This window comes from Taurulus bubalis, assembly GCF_910589615.1.
Source record: "Taurulus bubalis genome assembly, chromosome: 14".
In the NCBI taxonomy this organism is placed as follows: Eukaryota; Metazoa; Chordata; class Actinopteri; order Perciformes; family Cottidae; genus Taurulus; species Taurulus bubalis.
This window is the reverse complement of record NC_136602.1, coordinates 19,661,984-19,681,338: the sequence shown is the minus strand read 5'-3', so window position 1 is coordinate 19,681,338 and position 19,355 is coordinate 19,661,984. Positions and strand designations below refer to the sequence as shown.

General features: G+C 44.6%; 2 protein-coding genes across 2 annotated transcripts; one reads left to right on the top strand and one right to left on the bottom strand.

Moving 5' to 3' along the window:
- The first annotated feature begins 914 nt into the window (after positions 1–914).
- mcmbp (minichromosome maintenance complex binding protein) lies at positions 915–7,495 on the top strand. The gene is made up of 16 exons (XM_079229969.1): positions 915–996; positions 1,740–1,831; positions 1,929–2,069; positions 2,203–2,244; positions 2,321–2,397; positions 2,512–2,672; positions 3,460–3,605; positions 3,733–3,827; positions 3,911–4,086; positions 4,844–4,967; positions 5,069–5,186; positions 5,283–5,448; positions 5,543–5,676; positions 6,375–6,539; positions 6,709–6,797; positions 7,120–7,495. The coding sequence occupies exons 1-16, from the start codon at positions 939–941 to the stop codon at positions 7,244–7,246; spliced, it is 1,911 nt and encodes a 636-aa protein (XP_079086095.1). The 5' UTR covers positions 915–938; the 3' UTR covers positions 7,247–7,495.
- Positions 7,496–9,831: 2,336 nt separating this feature from the next.
- inpp5f (inositol polyphosphate-5-phosphatase F) lies at positions 9,832–19,320 on the bottom strand (the record flags this gene model as incomplete). Its single annotated transcript, XM_079230306.1, has 20 exons — positions 9,832–11,479; positions 11,595–11,682; positions 11,773–11,901; positions 12,080–12,153; positions 12,235–12,306; positions 12,392–12,590; positions 12,715–12,832; positions 12,950–13,078; positions 13,377–13,497; positions 13,699–13,776; positions 13,889–14,013; positions 14,318–14,385; positions 14,796–14,975; positions 15,214–15,412; positions 15,677–15,733; positions 15,854–16,021; positions 16,190–16,318; positions 16,977–17,113; positions 17,604–17,684; positions 19,224–19,320. The coding sequence occupies 20 exons, from the start codon at positions 19,318–19,320 to the stop codon at positions 10,324–10,326; spliced, it is 3,405 nt and encodes a 1,134-aa protein (XP_079086432.1). The 3' UTR covers positions 9,832–10,323.
- Positions 19,321–19,355: the final 35 nt, after the last annotated feature.

Here is a 19,355-nt window from a genome sequence, read left to right as displayed (position 1 = left end):
CGCGGAACACAGCTTCTATAGATCTGCTAAATCCACGCAGGTTGTGTGGCCGTAGTTCGTTGGTTGTAGGAGAAACAAACACCGCCTCTCACTACCGCCACCTACAGGTCAGGTGGTTTAACTACAGTGAACACTGTGACTTTGTGTCCTTCTAATGGCCGAAAATAATGAAATCAAATTGTGTATTTATTAATTATATTATGATAACAGAGTACACAGAATACACGAGTGGTCTTCTCACTTACACCACCACCAAAAACTTAAGCACCCGGCCCGTTGACAGTATTTTGTCGGTGTGACAGCTCAGTCCTCCTTCTTCTTCTTCTTCTTCTTGAGGTTTATTGGTCGGCAAACAACGAATTGGTGCATTACCGCAACCACACCAGTTGGTTGCGGTGTGTGTGTGTGTGCGTGCGTGTGCGTGCGTGTGTTAGTGTGCGCGCGTGTGTGTGTGTGTGTGTGTGTGTGTGTGCGTGCGTGCGTGGATCCGGGTGTCAAGTACTTACATTATTTAAAATTGAAAAATACAGCAAATATATAACAATCAACTATATATAAAATAAATAAATAATAAATATACACACACAATACAAATAAAAAAGGGCTAATATTTTCCCATTAATATTAGCAATTCTAAGATACTGAAATAGTACTTGATAACACTTATTTCTTCTTGAGTTTTTTGCAGAATATATGTTTTATCAAAATTAACTTTTTCCTTGCTGAAGTTACCAATTATCTGTCTTCTTTTTTGTTCCTTTTAGCTCCGCACTCCGGTTGGTGCCCGTGTTCAAAACAAACGAACGACGCTCTCCGACTGGTGACGCAAATTTCCCGCCCTCACTTCTGCCATCCTGTGTGTGTGTGAAAGTGATCAAATAAGTGTTTTCACGGGTATTTTTTACATATTCTTACGTTTTATACTCTTCAGCCGAACGATGCCTTCCACGCACGACTGGATCAACGACCCGCTCGGTGTTGTTGAAGGGATGTTTGGTGAGAGACGCGCCGGAACTTCACCCTTTTGACAGCTAACTAACGTTGACTCGTGAAGCTAGCGAGTTAGCCGTGTGGCTATGTACCATGCTAGCTGCCATGCTCCTCACGTGCAGACTTTAGGAAATAGAAAACAATAGTTAAATAGTGTGCGGGTTGAAACTTGTTCCGGGGCCGTTGTTCTCTTCGTCACGAGATGAAGTGCTGCGTGAGCAGTTTGTCCTGAAGACCACATTAAAAAAAATCCACGTGATGCATTCAGGGGTTAAAGCGTCTTAAAGTCGTTTAAAACTGTCTCAAGTTCTCTGAATGCACCGGATTGGTTTGGATATGTCCGCATGTCTAGTCCTTAACACAGCAAGTTGTGACATTGCTTTGTAAAGATATGAATGATGTTCTGTTCAGCTCCTCTTATCCACCAACTGTCAAACTCCTTTTAATTGTATTTATAATATAATATGTTTTACATTCTAGTTTAATTTGGTTAATCATTTGACAAAAAGCAAATGTGCACGCAACATGTGCATGGCAAATTTATATTTTGATGCATCTCATCACACCACAATTACACACTGATTTCTTTGTTTTTGTTTGTTTATCCCATGCTTTGTGATCTTTTATTCAAAGTAATCGAATCACTGTTATTCTTAAAGCAGAGTTTTTTTGTGTTTATTATAAAGGGCAGTTAGTTTGTCTGTTCCCTAAAATAAAAAGTAATATTTTGCTCTCGTTTATTATTTCAGCTGCTTCCCAGAACACCCCAAACTCTGGGTGGGAGGCGAAAGCCGTGGCGTTCTTTAAAGATCGCCTGAAAGAGAAGGACGCTCATACCTGGGTAACGGCCTGTGAATGCCACAGAGATGCCTGTAAACGTCAAACGTCACCGCCTCTTCCGGCGCTTGTAAATGACAACCGCCTTCCTCTTGGTGCAGGTCCCGTCTCTGAACGATGTCCCGCTTCACTACCTGAAGCCCAACAGCCTGGTGAAGTTTCGCTGCTTCATCCAAGACATGTTTGATCCAGAGTTCTACATGGGAGCGTACGAGGCGGTCGATCCGTCTACGAAGGCTAAAGTAAGCGCTTCCTTGACCTCTCATGGTTTGCCGGCTCTCATGTGTCCTGTGCATATTTGTTTGCTTTTTTGCATTCATAATGCATGCAATGTCATCACTGTATCATCTTATTTCACTGTCTGACTATTCCCAGGTGTTGCGATGTGGGAAGTACAAAGATGTGACAGAATGTGGGGTGAGTACCACTCTGGATACATTCCTCGACTCAGCTTCAGCTTTGCCGACGGTGACCGTAACGTGTTTATCTCCAGGTCAATTTTAACTCCAGAAACACGGTGACCGCGGAGAGACAGACTTTCTACTGCGTGCCGATCCCCGGAGAAAGTCCGTGGGTGAAAGAGATATCCTCATCTGTGTCCAGGTTGTGTGTTGGAAGATGCTCCTCAGACGGGAGTTGTGCTCTTCGTGTGTGTCGGATGTATTTTTGACTAGTGCGCCCCAGTTTTTCCTTAATTCTGTCACACGGCTACGGCGGCTCCAGCCAGGCTCGGGTGGTGCCCTCCACCTCGTACGCACCGAAGAGACAGAAACGTAGCTACGAGGAGGAGGACGACGATGACGACATGGACACGCAACCGCAGAAGCAGAGGGAGCCGCACACTGGTATGAGCCGCTGGTACATTCAGTGTTTCACTAACGTCAAGGTGTTTTAATGGTTAAGTTTGGTTAAGTAATGGTTACGTTTTGGTTCCCATGGAGACTTAAGCACTTTCTGTGCTCCATTATGTGTACTCCTCTCTTCATCTACTTGAAAAACCCATAGGTGAATGTAACATTGTCTTTGGAGTTGCCGCTAGGCACTCTGGGAAATGCAGGAAAGCTGCTTATTGCAGCAGCTGTAGAAAGCTGGTACACCAGAGATTTAAATCTGTTACTCGCACTAAATGCATTTGACATCTTGGATTATTTAGCGATGAACAGGGTTCTTACAGTCATGAAAAACCTGGAAAAGCCATGGAATTTTAAAATGGTTATTTCCAGGCCTGGAAAAGTCCTTGGAAAAAAATAAAATCCCCAAAGAAATGTGTTATATTCATATGTTCATGTCGTTCATTTACGCTGAGTTTGAAATAATTAATATGCTTTTAAAAGAAAGACGCTCAAAATATAAGCAGGCATCCATACATGCATCTATATAAATGTTTATTTGTTTAATCAAACTATTGTCTCATTAATTTGTGTCATTTCAGGTTTACTGTATGCTTTGGAATTCTCACTGTTCGTTTAAATACTACATACTCACTTTTTCATGTATACACCGAGATTTCACAAAATGTTTGGTCGTGGAAATTTGGTTTGAAGTCATGGAAATCCATTGGTCCGAATGTGTATGAACCCTGGATGAAAGTATAGAGATTGGATATTTGTTTTGCTCCCCCTCTCGCTGCAGGTCCTCAAACTCCAACAGAACCTCACGGCAATGGCGACTGTAAGCGACGGGAGACGGAAGCTCCCTCCAGCCAGGTGGCAGCTGCCTCCCCTCTCGACCTCAACTTCCCGCTACCAGGAGAGAAAGGCCCCTCCTGCCTCCTCAAGGTGTGTTTGGTCTCCGTTTTCTCTTTTCCTCGCCCGGTCAGCGACGCGTCAATCGCCCCAAACATTTGCTCCAAGAGGTGATTTCAGAGTCGACACCACTGTAGCTAAAGGTGCGTGTTGTTGGCAGGTGTACGAGGAATGGGACGGCTTCAAACTCAACGAGGCAGTGGAGGTCTACGGGATCCTCTCGGTGAGCCCCGCGCTCAGCGCCCTGGCCGACGAGTAAGTAAGACACCGAATTTAGTTTGATCCCCTCCGCACCTCGGGCGTTGGTGTGCTCACTGCACATTCTCGCGTCTCCACAGAGACGCCTCCTCGTCCCTCCTGGATCCCGCGGGGGGCGACATGGAGACGGCAGAGGAGCAGAGAGTTCACAGCCCGCCGGCCTCGCTCGTTCCTCGCCTCCACATGCTCCACGCCAAGCCGCTGCCACACAACAACCCCCTGCTGCCGGCCGCCACCTTGGAGGACAACAGTGCCTGTAAGGACAAATAGTAGATCTCATTCTCTGTCTGTCCTCTTTTTTTTTTTTTTTTTTAATACGAGGCTATTTGCACTACATCTGCACTACATGTTTCCATGTCTAAAAGCTAAACAACAAACACCGTCAGAAGAGATCTGGAGACACATTTATTACTAAGCCTCCTACAAATTACCTTCGTAGCCACAATTCTTTCCACTGATGTAAACGAGCCGAGCTGCAGTTCTTCCGATTTGCACACCGACTGTGGCTTGTTTTGACACATGTTGCCCTGCACTTTTGCAAATGCGTGTGGATTCCTCCCACAAGAGGACTGCATTAGTAAACATTGGTGAAACATGTCGTCAGCTCAGCAAACGGATCACTGTTTAATTGCGTCATGAAAATACAAAAAACAACGTGGGTGTTTTTTTGTTAAAACATGCTGCAAACAGAAAAGAGAATATGACAGAATAGGTATTATCAGTGGTGCCTCTGACACAATCTTCTTGTAAACATGGACACAACATAATTTGACTTTCGGGCACCTAAAAAGGGCAGCACATCCTTCGAAAATCTATCTTTTTTGAGCTTACACTATATTAATAGTAATGTATGATATGACTCCAGCAGCACCGGTACTCGGGCAGAAGTTCCAGTTGTTTGCAATCTGCACCCTCACCACTAGATGCCGCCACATCCTCCACACTAGACCCTTTCTAAAAGGCGCACATGCCTGTTGTCGACTTGTTTCAACTCTTTACTCTTCCTTCCTCAGTTTTATCTTCGACGCTGAGCGAGATGGCCGCCATCAGGGCAGAGCTGCTCGCATACTTCACTCACGTCCTCCTGGGAGACGCCCTGGCTGCCGAATACCTTGTCCTGCATCTCGTTTCTAACGTGTACGTAAGCGGGAACCCTCTTGTCCTTTTTGTTGCTAAAGCCAAAGGCGCTTTTTTCTCTCAATTTTCTTTCATAAATGAAAAATGTTCTCCTCTCGTAGTTACACTAGACGGGATGTTCTCCCACTCGGCAAGTTCACCTTGAACCTGAGCGGCTGTCCTACGATCGCCTCGTTCACCGAACGCTTCTACCGGATCATCCAGCAGCTCGTGCCGTCCGTGAGTAAACATCGTTCCTTCCAGCAACTGCCAAGTTAATTTATCTTTTTATCTTTGTTTGGAATGAAAGACAATGAACGTTTCCCCCCTCTGCAGTCGTACTATCTGGGCATGACCCTCCAGAATATGAACCAGATGCGGTTAGTGCCAAAAAAGGACTATGTGGCCAACCGGCTACAGAGTGGGGCCCTGCAGCTGGCCAGAAACACTTCCCTCTTCCTGGACGAATCCCAGCTGGAGCAGGGACAGCTGGATACAGCAGGTGAGGATTCTGGGACTACTTCTGTCGGTGTGGTTCGATTGAGTGAACTCTAAACAGCTTGGCCCTTCTTCTCCGTGTGTTTTGTGTTGCGCAGGTGTGCGTAACGTCACAGCCCTGGGGAACCTGATCTCGTGGCAGAAGGTTGATTATGACTTCAACTACCACCAGATGGAATTCCCCTGCAATATTAACGTGCTCATCGCGTCAGAGGGCCGCTCGCTGCTGCCGGTGAGGACAAAGAGGGACGAGCCGTGCAACTGTAGGACACAAACTCACCGCTGATTCCCCCAAACCCTCTCCCCCTCCCCCCCGGCCAGGGAGGGCTTAGGTTTCTTTCAGCCTCTCGTGAGACGAGCCTGGCCTGACGCTGGAGGTTGTTTCCAGCCGGCGTCACACTGTCATCTCGGCCGCCATTGGCTGGCTGCAGCAACCCCTTCCAGCCGGCGGCTTTAGCTCGGGTCTCACTTTGTTGCGAACAGCCCGAGGAATGTGCCGTGTGCTATTCCTGTGCGTTTGGTCTAATGGGTTGTCATGGCGGCAGCTGTGTGCCAAAGGAACAATCCTGGGAGAGGCGTCAGGCTCGGCCATCTATTAGCCCTCGCCGTGAAGGGCAGCGCGCCGCAAACGACTCCCGGGGTTGATTAGCAGTCAGGGGTGCGCGGCTGTGTTTACAATGAGCGGCTATTGGCCGATGAGCGGCCCGACTTTCCAGCTGCTCAAGTGCTTCACGGTCAGCTCGCCAAGGACTTTGCTCCCGTCTGGCCTGCTTTGAAGTTTTGAGAACATGCCAAACTAGGCGTACACCCGGCAGGCAGAGCCTACTTTTGCATAGCAACACCCAAAAATGAAAGCTGCTTTTAGCTTTTTTTATGTGCAAAGTTCTTCCCTGGCACAGTGTCAATATTTCTTTGTCCCTTACTCCACAGTCAGACTGCCAGATACGCCTACAGTCTCAGGTCGCCCTTCCTGACGTGGAGGAGTATCTCGGCGGCATCCACGTGCCGCCGCAGGCCTCCCAGCTGAACAAGTTCAGGATGTACCTGAGCGTGGCTCGGCTGCTGGACTACAGCATCTCTGATGAAGTGACAAAGGTGAGACATGCCGTCACACGTTAGGGACGTGAACCTGGGTTCAATCTGGACCTTGGAACGAGTTGCTTGCTTCTTTGTTCCTTTTGTGTACCTACCAGCCCTGTGTTTGATAATGAGCAAGCTGTGTGCACTAGAGTGTCCTTTAACAGCTTGTTTCTGGTGTCCTCAGTCAGTTGAGGATGACTTTGTGGATATGAGGAAGGACGACCCCCAGAGCATTTCTGCTGAGGACCTCCACAGGATGCTTGTTGTGGCGAGGTGGGCTGTGACTAAGTTTATATAAGCTACTTTACTTGGCTATCTTTTCTTTTTCATTATCTAGTGAGAATAACAGCAGCAGCCTGTAAAGCCTTCTTTAAAAGTGTTAAAGCAACATAACACAGCATTATGACCAACAATGGAAATGCCAGATATGACATAAGCAGGAGCAATCACTTCTTGGGTCAATGCAACAGAAATAAAATAGTAGTTTAATACTTTGACTCACTGTTTGTCTTAAGGAGTGCTAATCCTGACTGCTGGGAAACTGAAATGTTATTGCAGTCATTGGGTTCGTATTAATCTGCACGTCCGTCCGCAGGTTGCTGTCTCTGAGTCTGGGACAGACCTCGCTGTCCAGAGACAGCTGGCTCCGAGCCAAACACATTGAGATGCTGCGGAGGAGCCGGATGGAGCAGAACAAGTGCGTCAACGGCAACGAGCCGTGATCAAACAAGGAGGCTTTTGTTATTGTTTTTGATACCTAAAAAAAAAAGTTTGTAATAAAGATGTTTTTCATGTGTCATATAGTTCAGGTTGTGTTCAACTTCTTTACAGAACTGAGTTGCAGACAAGATTTGAATATATTTTCACTTTGTACTCATTTTTGCCTCAATGTCTCAACCTGCTGCGAGGACCATGCCAGTGGTTTGACTAAGATTGCCACCTCAAAAATATGGAAATAAAGTTATGGTTTCTGGAGAATTATTTCTTATTAATGTTCTTGAGCAACTGTTGGAAATACTGCCATGAAGACTTCTTCGTTATTTGAATTTAACAGAAAATATACTTTTTGATTCCACTGAAGGATAAGGGTGTACTAGTGCACTTAAAGTAAAAACACATGAAGAGGATAAGAATAAATAGGATACTTTAATATACAATACAATCTCAGTACACCGTGGAAAACAATGACAGTCAGTTGGTAAAGAGGAAAGACGACCACGAACATTCAAACGTAAATGGTGCTCATGGTAGAAAAATGTGCTCAAACAGTGCAAATCAAATGCTTTAAGACCTTAAGTCACATGACTATTTGTCATGGTCTGAGGTCCGAATAGGAGGGGAGCACAACCACAGACAAAAGGAGAAGGTGGTCGCAAAAGCACTTGGTGTGAAAACAAAATGGAAATGGAGGAAAATCTCACCCAGCAAATACAGGATCAAATATAACAGCCAGCTTTTGCATATAAAAACACTCGAGCATTGTGGTCTATATTGGGAATGTTGAGGATTACGGTTCCTTTCAGAAAGTTGGGGACATAATACGTCCCCGCTCTGCTCGCGAACCGCTCCAGTGTTTGCAATCCTGCAGGAAGTTTAAAAAAACAAAACAACCCTTTTAACCTCGGCATTAAAACTTTGCATTACAGCTATAACCTTAAAGCTTTGGCAGCACCACACACTATCAGCAGGTTCCATGACGATAAGATGTAGCACCCACAAAGCAGCCACGGCTACAATCTCACTTAACACAATTATAGTCCGATAAAATACACAAGTAATCCACTTGGTATTTGCTGGTGAGCAAGCTGAACGGAAAACAGGCAAATATAACGCAAACAAAATTAAGAAATGTGTAACCGTTTACCTTGGGATATTTCAGCTCAAAGCAAACCAGATCAATATTATTTATCATAAATAGACAGATATATACGAAGCAGTGTGAGGAGATGACCATGGTTCGTTATGCTTTGTTCTGGAGGACTGTAACAAGGTCACTGAGGGAATCTTTTACTGGATGACATCAACTGTAAAGTGTAACGGATGAGTAACGAGACAAAAACCTCACTTCTTGAGGTTCACAGAAAAACGTGACTATGATTACGGCTTCATAGCACATGAATAGAAGTAGGGCTCTGTGGCGAGCACTCCTAAAGCAGGGATGTCTAGTTCACACATACTGTACAGTACATATACACACACACACACACACACACACACACACACAGTGTACATCTCCCAAACCTGCTCATCTCCATGGAGAATGTATTCGCCAGTGGATGAAATATCCCAAGATAAAGCTCGATGACAGACAGTAACCCTGAACATGATCGTTTATACAGAACACCAAATGTAGCATGTAAATGATGGACTTAAAAAGGTAGATTTAGCCATAAATACCTGATATACATACTCCCACTTCCATTCCCTGTTAAGGCAAATATGCTTTCAGTTCGGGGAGTGCATAAAGCGTCAGTGTTTCTATTAATTGGATGGGTGCGATTGCATATAAACCTACTATATGCTACTCTCCTGTCTTTGTTCAACATGCAACGCCGATGTACACCGATGGCCGAGGACTCGGTTCAAACAAACCCTCACAGGTCATTAGTACCACCATTGGCAGAACAGTTATTTCGTTGCATCCATCTATCAAAAACAACTCCAACCAGCAGTTTTCTGGTTATTCGTGGTTAGCCATGACAGTACCGGGTGTTTGTTTTTTAAAATATAATGCTCATACCTCTCTGAACATTTTAAAGATGCCACCCTACTATCAATACAAAAAGCTTAAGGGAAGGCCCTACTCAGGGAACAGATAAACATACGATACTCACTGTACATATCAACAACCAGGATACTCTTACTAAGGTCTTGTGTTGTCATTATTTCTATAACGGCATATCTTCTAAGTTACACTGGACAACATTGATATCACATAGGATAACTACCGACAGTGTGTCGCCTGGCTAGTTTCTGACAGCTATACAAGGAGTAATAGTTAACACAGAATTATCCTTTGGGAATCACAAAAGATATTTGGTCGGATTCTACAACTGTTACAAATCGAGGGCTGTTACGAGGCCTAGAATTACAAACGCCAATAAGTGACCTGCACCAGCAGCAGGACGATCAGTACAGGATAAAGACAGATCGGACTTTCAACGTACAGCTACAGCCTTGTCGAAAATCAGTTACCGTTAACCTAACTTTTCAGACTAAGGATAGTGACATGTTTACATGCACAGAATACAAGTACATGAGTTTAAAACATCTTATAAACCTAAATATGTTCTTTTGTCTTGTTATGTGTCTCTTAAGGTAAACGTAATGAAAATATCCTTGAAATCCGAGAAGAAAACTGCACTTACAGAAGAATTTCCTTCAACGGTAGCAAAATATCTGGAGTGATTTAGGATTTTAATGTACATTAACCTACTTCAATCCAATACCCTACCGTCTAAAATTGGACACGGGAATTCAAATAATTGTTTTTAATACCGGACATTGGGCGAGGTTGCATGGCAAAAGGGATACGAACTGGACAAGACAGTCAGTGGTATCTTAAGAGTGAGGGAATCTATAATGATGTGCACATAAACATGGTCACTGTCATGTTGGGCGTAAGTATATATTTCTAAGTTCTGTAGTCATCATTAACATGGGCGAAGTTGAACTAAAGGGCAATTAAAAGCGCATTTCTTGGCCGAGTAGTGACGCTATGTGCAAGCTTTTGCTACTGCTACCATACAGGAAGGTTCTACACGGCGTTAGACCACAGAGTCCTGCTACAGGGAAAGCACTAGATCTGAATGATCCTGGTCTGGCACTGTGTAAACATTGCCTTAAGCTCATTCTCTTGGGCTTCATTGACAGCATCTGGCTCTGGGCTCTTCTGTACCTTTGCCACAGCAAAGTTGATGCCCTGGGTGAGTCCCGCCTGGGTGAGGCTGGCCACCTGGACCATGGAGCTCTTGATCTTGGCAAAGGGGGAAACCACGCGGCTGCCGTTGCTGTCGGCGGGTGAAGGGCCGAGGCTGCCCTCCACCTGTGAACACAGACTCCTCTGAGAGCCTCCCGAGGCTGCAGAGCTGGGCTTCTGGACGGAGAGGAGGTTGGAACCGGCGGCGGTGGAGTCGACGTTGAGCTGGGACGGCCTGGGGAGCTGGGGCTCCTCCGGTTCGTGCTGCGGCTCGGAGCGTGGCTGCTTGTCGGAGTCTGCCGGGGCCTTATTCTGCACAGGGTTGGGTGGGGGGACAGTAGCTGGTGGGTGCTCTCCAAACACCTCAACAGGTTTGGTCTGCGCATCCTGGATAAACTGGTGGCAGTAGGCATCGATGGGAGTACCAAAGTCAATCAGAATGGCTTCTTCCGCCACCGAGGCGGTCCCTGGGGAGTTTTCACTACTGACTTGAGAGCAGCTTTCCTGCTTTCCGTCACAGCCAGTGACTTTGATGACAGAGGGGATATTTAGCTCCACGCTGCCAATGGAGTGGGAGCGACTGCCCAGTCGTGGGTTTGATGCTACAATGCCACAGCTGGGCAGCACATAGTCCACGTTTTCTAAAGAACCAGAACACAGGTGCTCTGGGTCAGAATTATAGGAATCAGAGTCATCTGAGATTTCAGAGTGCCCGTCACCGATATCTTTTAGGGCTCCTGTGCCAGGGTTGTTATCCGAGGTCTCCAAGCTGCTATCAGACTTCCACAGGTTGACATGCATAGTTGGCTTTAGGAAATCGACTTTTACGTCAGGCTTGGAGAAGTTGCCCAGTCTCCCGAGGGGCTTGAACTGGCCAATATTTACGTTTGTCTTGGTCTGCTTCACTTTCTGATTAAGAGAGGAGAACTTGTTGAGCAGGAAACTTTTGCCCTGAGCTAGACCAGAGCTGCCCTGGACCTGGTCAGCGGGTTTGTTCTGGATGCCCATTATATCCTCGTGAGGTTTACTCTGCCGCCTGTGACACAAACAACATTAAGTACCTGAACCACAGCTCTAGTCATTGGTCAAAAGTTACATTTGTGCAAATGTTTATCTGCGTTACATCTTAATGATGATGGATTAGTACTCACCTATCCAGCCTCTTTTCAACCACAAGCAGATCCAGCCCTGTGGCCTGTTTAGTGATGCGAAGCATCTCAGCTATGCATTGTAATGTGTCTGAAATATGTCACAACGTTAGTAACTCAACCAGTAAATGCAGTTCACGTTCTAAAACATTTTTTTGCCGTTTAAAGAATTTCTTCATACCTTTTCCATCATCCTCAGGATTCCGTGTTGCTGCTCTCAGTGTGTGAAAGTAGCCGCTCGTCTCTTCACTCCTGTAATGCAAACGCATACAGCAGAACTTCGGCTTCCCAAACAGAGTAGGCTCTGGACCTGCAACAGAAAACGCAACTTCCATTTTTAGTGATGCGCTTTCCCTGCATGAATCATAAACGGACGGAGATATTGCTAAAAGGTTACTGAGAAACTGTTAAGCACACTTTTAGGAAGTGTCGGGTGACTCAGTGAGTGTACAAGAACCCTCACTTCTCCTTTGAGTCGAACTTCTTACCAATTTCGATCTTTTCCAAGCCCTCTAAATTGAGACGCTGGTATTGGTTGACTTTATCTGCTTCTTCATCGTAGCTACAGGAAAATGAATGCAAACATGAGTGAATCTATAACAACAATTTCTAAAAGAACAATGTTGGTGAAAGTCGGACTCACTAAGCAATGTAATAGGCTTTGTCAGACAGAAGCAGCAGCACATCCACATCTTTGTTGTTTGCATCAACGAGGCTGGAGGGAAATGAGAAACGGTGTCATGGAAACTACTGAAAACATCGTATAAATAGTGCAAAAGACAAGTCAGGTAGCCACAAACCTCATATCACAGTTGATGAGGGCCCAACCACCATGAAACTGCTCATCATCCGGCAGCAAAAGCTGCATGTAGGTCTGCAACAGGAGGCTGACCTGCTCCTGCGCACCCCTCTGGCTCTCCTTCTCCTTCTCTTCATGCTCCTTCTCCTTACTGAAGATCGAGTACAGGTCCTCCGTCACTGGCAGGCCCATCATTAGGTCTGCAGGGAGAGGCAGAGGATTCAGAGGAGTCAATCAATGGGTATGAATACATACATACATACATACATACATACATACATACATATATATATAAAGCTATAAAATGTGTCTGTTTTTCCATACCAATGACAGATTGTCTGTAAGCATCCCTGAAGCGGTTCAGATAGTAGCGGTTGGCTGAGTTGACGCCATCCTTCATCACACCAGCCAGTTTCCTCTCCCCTGTCCTGGTGAAATCTCCCTAAAACAGATCAAACAGTGTCTGTTAGATATATCTTGTAACCCTGTGTCAAAAGAAGATGGCCTACTTGTTTAAGCAACACTGATTCAGATGTGAATGTGTATGCCATGGGGTTACCTTGAGTGCTGCTGTGCCTGCGTACTGCTTGCTGATGGTGTCTCCATTGTTGGCCCACATGATCTGATAAATGCTGCAGCATTTGGGAGGCAGCGGCTGTTCTGGAGGCATCACACCCAGTTTTTTCAGCTGCAGGGAGACAAGAGACATTTTTTTTTTTTTGCAAGTACACATGATGAAAGGTCAGCCTTTATTTAGATCTACCCTTGTATTCGCTCATTGAATTTAATCCAAGATGAATATGGTGGAGTTGCTGGATTTCTATAATGCTGAAACAAGGGTGTCCATATCATAGTTTTGTTAATGCGCTTAGTGAAGATCAGCTCTGCTAGCTTTGCTGTACAAGCATCAAAGGTTAGCCATCCGTGTGCATGTGATGTGATGAGCAAATGTATTTGCCTTAGTCCAAACAGGGAACAGATCTCACCTGTTGTTCCATCACCGCCCGAGCAACAGCAGCCTGGACCACGTTGGTCCTGTCGAGACAGTCCATGCAGTTGACTCTAAAGATACCCTCCTGCTTGCAGATGACTCCGGCCTGATCCACCCTGACAGAGGAAGATACATAGATAACAGGATGCAGTCATGAAAGTACAATCTTTAACCCAATAAGAAACTGGATTTCTAACATGCACTGGTGGTTCATTGTTGTTTTCAAACAAAACAAAATCATATTTGATGAAGATAGGCAGCAAGCAATGTTATTAGCATTTCTCAACAAACAAACAAAAAACTGACATGACACTTACCAGGCCCACTTCATGTCTGTGATGAGATCAGAGATCGCATCCGTCAGTACTTGCACATTCTCAAACTTCATACCTCGGCTGAGAAACAGGATATAAGAATCATAAAGGGGAAGTATATGCAACGTGGTATAAAATAGGGAGACGTACATTCATAACCAAGTTACACTGCCGAGAAAAGTGTTTCTCTTACCAGTGCTCATGAAAGTCAAATGAAACGTATGTGAGGTTCGGGTTGTTGTAAAGCAGGACTTGCTTCAGATATGCGTCGCCAATTATCTTCTCCCGTCCAGTTTGATCCACCAAGTTAATGATGACCTGAAGAAGACAATAAAAAGCGCCACCATTCAGCCTTGTGTTTAACATTTGGCCCTCTAAGCCTTTCCTTTAGAACACACTGATAAGCTACATGTGACAGGAAGTGCGACTAAATTGACTAACTCATCGTGGTGATCTATTCTCGTCGGGATGCACTGATATGAAGCACATGGTAGTTGGTTAGGACAATTTTTGCATCCACAGCTGACAGAATAACCACATTTGTGATTAATGCACAAAACAATCCTAATACAAGACCGATGCACAGTCAAAAAACAGATAATAACAGATAGCATACGCTCACCTGTGTCTTGTAGAGATTAAGCTGTTCTTCAAAATGAGCAGAAAAGTAAGACATGGTCTCCTTCTCTCCTAAAACAGACACATATGCATCCAAATTATTTCCATTTAATTGAACCGGGCTGAAGACACCAAGAGATCTAGTTCACAAATAGTTATAACTTGGTGACAGATGGGCTGTTTCCTTAAGAAGGTTTTTAATTCACCTGACATTACAGCAAATTTCCTTGTATCCATATGTATAATTCCTCCAACTCCCAGTCAAAAAAGTAATTTTACAGACAAGTGGAGCAAGGACTGACAAGATAATTATATTTGGTGTGTAAATGTGTAAAATCCAAAGAGAACACTGGCACCGATTTTTTTTTTTAAAAAAGGTACAACTATAAAACAAAAAAACCTGGAAGTGCACTTTACTTCAATAAAACCCCTTAGTGGCCCTCTGTGTTGGACTGTATGCAAGATGGTGTATTTCTGCTGACCTTTCTCTAAGCGTGGCCGCGGATTGTAGCGGTACCCCGCCTGGCTCCAGAAGACCGGCACGGAGCCACGAGTCTGTACAAAGGACAGCGTGTGGCTGTGCACGTGGATCAACTGCTCTGTCTCCACATAGTTAGCCACATGGCCATCGGTATCCACTCCTCTGCGCTTGTACCGCATCCCTTTGGGCAAGAAGAATGCATCCACTCTATTCAGATTATTTATATCACAGATCACGCTTCAATGGAGGAGAATAAAAACTCAATTGTTTGGCGAGTTACTCAAAGCCTTTGTGCGAAAGAAACCATATGATGTGGGAACAATCAGAACTAATTACAGAACATAACCCTCATATTTGGCTCAATCTGAGCTCTGGCAGGACCTTGCTCTGGGCCAAGCTGACAGTAACCGTGGCTTTACCTGCGCGGTGGCGGCTACGTCTGGAGATAAGAGCCACAGTAAAGCGGGGATGGATGTCATCAACACAGGTGACCTCCTGTGGTGGGGTCTCCGGGCTGCTCCGCTCCTCATCGGATGTCTCGTTGTAGTTCACCACCAGTTCCTCCACCTGCACAAAGCCCTGGATGATCGGGATCACCCACAAGTCCACCTCTGGCACCTGGAGCATTCATGAAGTGAAAAACAACATCAGGACCAGATTAAGATGTGCTTGTTCAGGTCGATAATGGAGCACTTTGCATCCACGAAGGAGATACGTTTGTATAACTCAGAGCCATTAGCCGTTCTGCTCACGGAGTATTTTCATACTCTGATAAAGCTCTGATTACACTCTACACATACAACTGCCACGCTTACACAACAGGGCCAGCTGAGAGAAACCTTAACAGTGCCACTCTATGTTTCTGTATGGGAGAGTTTTTACCTGAAGGTCAATGATGTCTTGGATCATGTGTTTATTCCAGAAGAAACGGTCATCCACCTTCAACAAAGAATAACAATTACTGTAATTTCAGATGCAAGGGTTTTTGCTATATACTGCAAATATATAAAACAAATAGGGCAACGGGCAAAGAGTTGTGAGATGCGTTTCTCTTTGCACCTGTTTCCATAGGGGTAAGCTGGATTTTTCAGAGTCTCCCTGACGCTGCACACTGTTTGTCAGGTCATAGGTCATGCTGTAGTAGAAGGAATCGGAGTCCATAAATATCTTGTACAGCTCATCCAGCAGCCGCCTCTCCAGGCGTTCTTTCTCTTTATTCTCCTTGACCTGGAAGGCAGGGGAATACTGGATTGGACGAGTGGATAGAAAAGAGAGATAAATTGAAAAGGCAAAGAAAGTAAAATCCTATGAGAACTTCAAAAGCGCAAAAGAAAAGTAGTATGCCGGCTTGAGGATGGCAGAATACATTTTCATACAGTTACAACAACAAAATACCTTTTTCTTGACGGGCACAGCCACATTAGATTTGATCTGGCTGAAGGTTTTCATCAAGAACTTTGACTCATCTGGAGACGGGGCCAGTTTCTCTGGTTTATCGATTCCAAAGTGATGCTTCTTGCAAAGCTGAAAAAGAGGATTTGCTGAGGACATTATACCTCAATTTGATTTTTAAAAAAAACATAAAAATACAAAATGTTTATTACTAACCACTCCAAACAGCGAAAACAAAACTAAATGAAATACATTACATTATATAGTTCTCATTTTCCTAACCTAAGGCTGTAAACGATCTAACAGTTACATTGATCTAAAGGATTTCTAGACACAACAGGGGTGGAACGGTCATTCTGTTGCACAATGACAATGTACAACAGGGCGGGGACTAAAAGCCAAACAGGAACGATCATCCTCCTCTGGATTTACTCACTTGAAAATATTCTGTCTCACCAGCCACGAAGCTCCCCTGAAAGACTCAAATCTTAGTAATATTCAACTGCCTTTGCAGTCTATTACACTCTAAATGTGTGACTGAAAATAAAACAACTATTTTAATTTTTTTAAATACAAAATAAAACCAACACCTAATAGAAGAGAACTAACCTCTCTGATAGGCTGACATCACTGTCAGCCTATTAGAGAGGAATCATATAGTAATGCACACAGATACATTTAAATATAATAATTAAATACAATTTCGTATTCTCACAAGCACCGTTACCCATAATAATTATCCGGGGGGTTTGAATGCATGATTAAAACATTACAGCATTAGTGTACACACCTCCAGCTCAAGCTCCTGAGGCTCTTCGTCAGACAGAGGAATGACGGCTATCTTGGTGATCTTGTAGACTTTGTGGTCGCCTGGTAAATTGCCCACCAGTGCTTTCTGTCGAATTAATACGAGGCCCAGAGGAAGGTCTGCCAAGAGGAGAAAGATGAAGGGGGAGTTGCGTTATGGGTGCATAATGTTTCACATTCTGAGAGGTGTGAAGAAAGTAGCTGCACACCATTAACTGCAGATATTTTAAATATAGGTAACACATGACATCTGGTAACCAAATATCAAAACCACGTTAATTAATGCAAATTATTTGAATAATATAATTGTTCATGTGTTTTCTTGTAAAAGGTATACGGTTTGGTCACACAATCCGTACGATGAGGCGGCACCAACAAAATCGGATTTATCATCACCATCAGCTCACTCGGCTTCATAACGACACAAATTCCAAGGCGCTTTCACACAATTTTTTGCACCTTTCCTTGTGAGTAAGAAACATGCTGTGCACTGGCTGATTTAGTTACTCAAGTGTCCACAGATGGGAAATAATGGTAAGAATGTGTGTGTGCAAAAGTAACGCACAGCTAAGGAGGAAATGTTCAAAAAGGTTTGTCGTTCTCGACTTACCTGTGTGAAGCTGTATCTTTCCAATGACACCTTCGACCACACCCAAACACACTGGATTCCAAGCCAACAGCAGGTCGGTTGCTGAAACAGAAATGTAAAGATGGAACATCAGAAAAGCGGCGTTGCAAAAACCACCCAGCGAGCACATGCTTGAGATCAGACAAACAGCCAGGGCACATGCAAGTGACACATACAAGCACATGGGGCTGTGTAGGATATGTGTAGGATATGTTGTTTATTGGGGTCCAGTTATTTATTGAAAGGTTCGAGCATGTGCATTTTTTCTGTCAGAAACAGCTAAATATTCACAAGACTGAGTTAGCTAAACAGAAAGTACCACAAACCAGTTGTGGTCAGGTGATTTCACAGTAACACTAAAAGTAGTTCTTTGAATACCCAGTAAAACCAGTAAAACCTCTCTTAACCTCAAAAACTTGGTGTGCTAACATTTTCAAGCACCAGGCCAAGTACAAACTCGATGACTAATAGAAAAACTGGAATGCTTTTCAGCATTGGTGACAGATTAAACGTGATAGTGTAGGAACAAATTGGAAAAACGTGAGGGGTGTGGCGAAGGTTGATGGATGTCAACTGAGAAGCCGCCTCAGACAATGACTCTTCCTGTTCTACCAGTCGGAACATTTTGTGTAAATGGGGGCCCACAGGAAAAGGTTTCGCAGAAAAAATAAATACAAAAAATATATATATATTTGTTTTTAAAATACTACAGCATCTTCACTCACCATGTGTAACATAGTGGAACTACTTCACTGTTTGCTCGGGAGTGGAGTGGAAACCCAGTGAGGAGGAGTGGAAACCCTTTTTCCAATTAAATAATGAAACAGTGGTGCAACTAAAAACCTGTTCTGGATGGCTGCACAGACACACAACTTCTACTGCCAACACGCGCTGCCTTCCGGCGACTCTCAGGAGAAAACTTCTCTTTTAGCTCAGCAATGTGTAATTCCCAACAGCCCGCTGCATTTCATTTAAGACTAAATTCATAGGCCATTATTTGTCACAGCCATGAGCAGCAGCAGCACAGGATCTCTGTAAACGGAGGAGCTGCTTAAGAACACACTTGAACACGCCTGTACCTGTAGAGTACTACGGATTACGTCACACTTTAGTAGAATAGTAGAGAATAGAAACATTATTTTTTTTTTAAACACACCCGTTACTTTCGCCTCCCTACAGTGCTGTACCATGTCTACAGAGGAGTTCACCCTTCAGAGTGTAACTAAGAGACGAAGCCAGAAGTTAGGAGTGTGTCCGGGGTGTTGCCCCCGGAGTGAGAGACTTTAAGGTGTAATGGCGCGGCCAACGGTCTCCGTTGTGCCGTTAAAACAGTCGACTTTGTTTGGTTATTTATGCCGTTATTACGGTAACACTTTATTTCAGAGATTACTGAGCGGCAGGTACGAGTGGGAGATTAGACTGAACTGCCGAGGTGCGCTGTCACGTTACAATGGCGACAAATAAGCCATCACAAGAATACTGTTCGTCAGCTACAGACAGGCCACGACAATAACAACGCGTGTATGTCAAGGTAGCACAGCCCGGCGGTAGTTTCAGGTAAATGGCCGGGCTGCAGTATAGAAAGCTGTCCTCGGTACGTACCGGGTCTGACGGTCATGGTCCCGTCCTTTCGGCTACACCACAGAGCACGGTCCCCGCTCTGGAGGATGTATTCGTCTTTGGCTTGGAACAGCTCCATTTTTGGACCCTTTGACGTGACACAAACGCAGCTAA